Source organism: Frankliniella occidentalis, unplaced genomic scaffold, assembly GCF_000697945.3.
Source record: "Frankliniella occidentalis isolate FOCC.00 unplaced genomic scaffold, Focc_3.1 Scaffold16, whole genome shotgun sequence".
Classification (NCBI taxonomy): Eukaryota; Metazoa; Arthropoda; class Insecta; order Thysanoptera; family Thripidae; genus Frankliniella; species Frankliniella occidentalis.
In genome coordinates this window covers 1128622-1130363 of record NW_026267146.1, presented here as the reverse complement: position 1 = coordinate 1130363, position 1742 = coordinate 1128622, and the positions used below count along the sequence as shown (strand labels likewise).

Below are 1742 nucleotides of genomic sequence, written 5' to 3'. Positions count from 1 at the left end.
GGGAGAGAGGGAGAAAGGGAAGAAGGGAGAGAGAGGTCAGCTGCTGTGAACATCACATCGGACCTCTCCGCTCTCGAAAACACACGGTATCTGGGTGCAGAGAGGGGCCTCCGCAGCGGGGGGCGGCTTTACAAAATCTCGCTCGTGGCAGAAGGCCGACACCTACCCTATACCTCGTACTTCCGAACGCCCGCCCCTTCCACGCGAAGCGCTTTGGCGTGGCCTCCCCTGAGACATACAGGGCGGGGGGAGGGGCGGGGGCGAGGTCGGGGCGCGGGTCATTGAGGATTCGGGGCACGCGTCGATGGCAAACGGAACCGATATGAATGGCGATGGATTCACCGCCGGGCGTGTGGTAACTCAGCCCCGGCACGGCCTCGCCGCCGTGGAGCAGGAGACCCGCGCCGGGGTCACGTCCTTCGCGCGCCTCACGGCCTCCACCGTCAGCGATCGCGTTGCCAACCCGCAATCATAAGCGCGCCACAAGGGTTTGGAAGGAGGAAAAAAATGTATGATTTGCAGAAAATACTGTGCGGGGATTTTTAGCCGGCTAAAAGCTATTAGGTCGTCTTGATGTAATACTAATTTAGTGAACGCCAATTGTTACTGTTTATAGTTGAGGAGGAAAGGGCGCCCCGCGCGTTCCCGGTGTGACAATGTGTCTGGCAGTGCACGGCTCGGCTCGGCGTGCCATCACGCTATCAGCAGGCCAGATTGAGACAGAATCAGGGCTCAGGGCAAACATCTCGTTAGACGATCCACGGCGGGGGCGGCGGAAGGGTGGAGAGAGAGAGAGAGGGGGGGGGAGTCCTCCTCCCAACGACCCCCTCCCCCTCTCACTCCTTCCCACGTTTACCCTTCCTTGTGCTGCTGAGCCGTATTCGCGGTGACTTCCTCTTCTCCCTTATGCGGTTTGACAGACGCAGATCTTTTTCTTACTCAACTTTCCACGCTCTTGTTGCCTTTATTATTCATATTCCTATTTTTGTGTGCTTTCTTTTTTTTTTACAAAGAAAAATGTTGTGGAGATTTTATGGTCCGAAAATTTGACGCTGTTGAATACTTTTCCTTTCCGCCCTCTCTTACATGTTGCAAAACTTGTCCACCCGCCGTATGTGGTCCAGGAATCTGCAAACAAGAGGCAGTGGAAGTGTCAACCAATATCTGTCTTCGTCATCTCGATGGACTCCCCCGTCGTTGGCCGGGCCGCCACGTCACCTGGTCATCTCGGACCAGGGCCACGGGTACTTCTTCCTGACTTCCATCCAGTCCTGGCCCTGGAGAGCAGAGTCGTTCAAGTGCCAGCCCACGTCCATAGAGGACAGGATGGGCACGCGGTACAAGTCGGTTGGACCTGGAACAGACGGAAAGTTTCCAGAGCACAGTCTCCCACTTTTCTCGATACGAAGACGAGCATACCACAATAACACTGACCGTTTGGTTTGATAACCTTTTTGTGTTTTGTCTGTTGCAGAAGATGCTGTGAACTGTACGAGTGCCCATCCAGCACCAAGTCATAAACGTCCAACCCTTTGGGGAAGTTCCAAGCTCTGTCCTGCAAAGTCGGCTCAAATTAGAGACCTCACCTCCACGACCCTGCTCAGTTTCACCGACATCCACGATGTACGCTCATCTGCATATATGCCCTCTCATACCTCAGGCTTCAACTTCTTCGGCACGTAGCTGACCAGTCTCGGCTCAGTCACCCCCTCTCTCTTGTAGTGCCCTATGGGCGACCTCAG

General features: G+C 55.2%; 1 protein-coding gene across 1 annotated transcript in view; it reads right to left on the bottom strand.

Annotated features, from left to right (window-relative positions):
* Positions 1–491: 491 nt before the first annotated feature.
* The window catches only part of LOC113218432 (uncharacterized), a 1832-nt gene continuing 581 nt past the window's right edge, over positions 492–1742 (bottom strand). Inside the window, exons 2-5 of the mRNA XM_052264148.1 lie at positions 1656–1737; positions 1435–1555; positions 1219–1354; positions 492–1128 (exon numbers count right to left, since the gene is read on the bottom strand). Coding sequence (XP_052120108.1) covers positions 1083–1128; positions 1219–1354; positions 1435–1555; positions 1656–1737 — 385 coding nt within the window. The 3' untranslated portion in view covers positions 492–1082. The remainder of the gene's footprint in view (positions 1129–1218; positions 1355–1434; positions 1556–1655; positions 1738–1742) is intronic.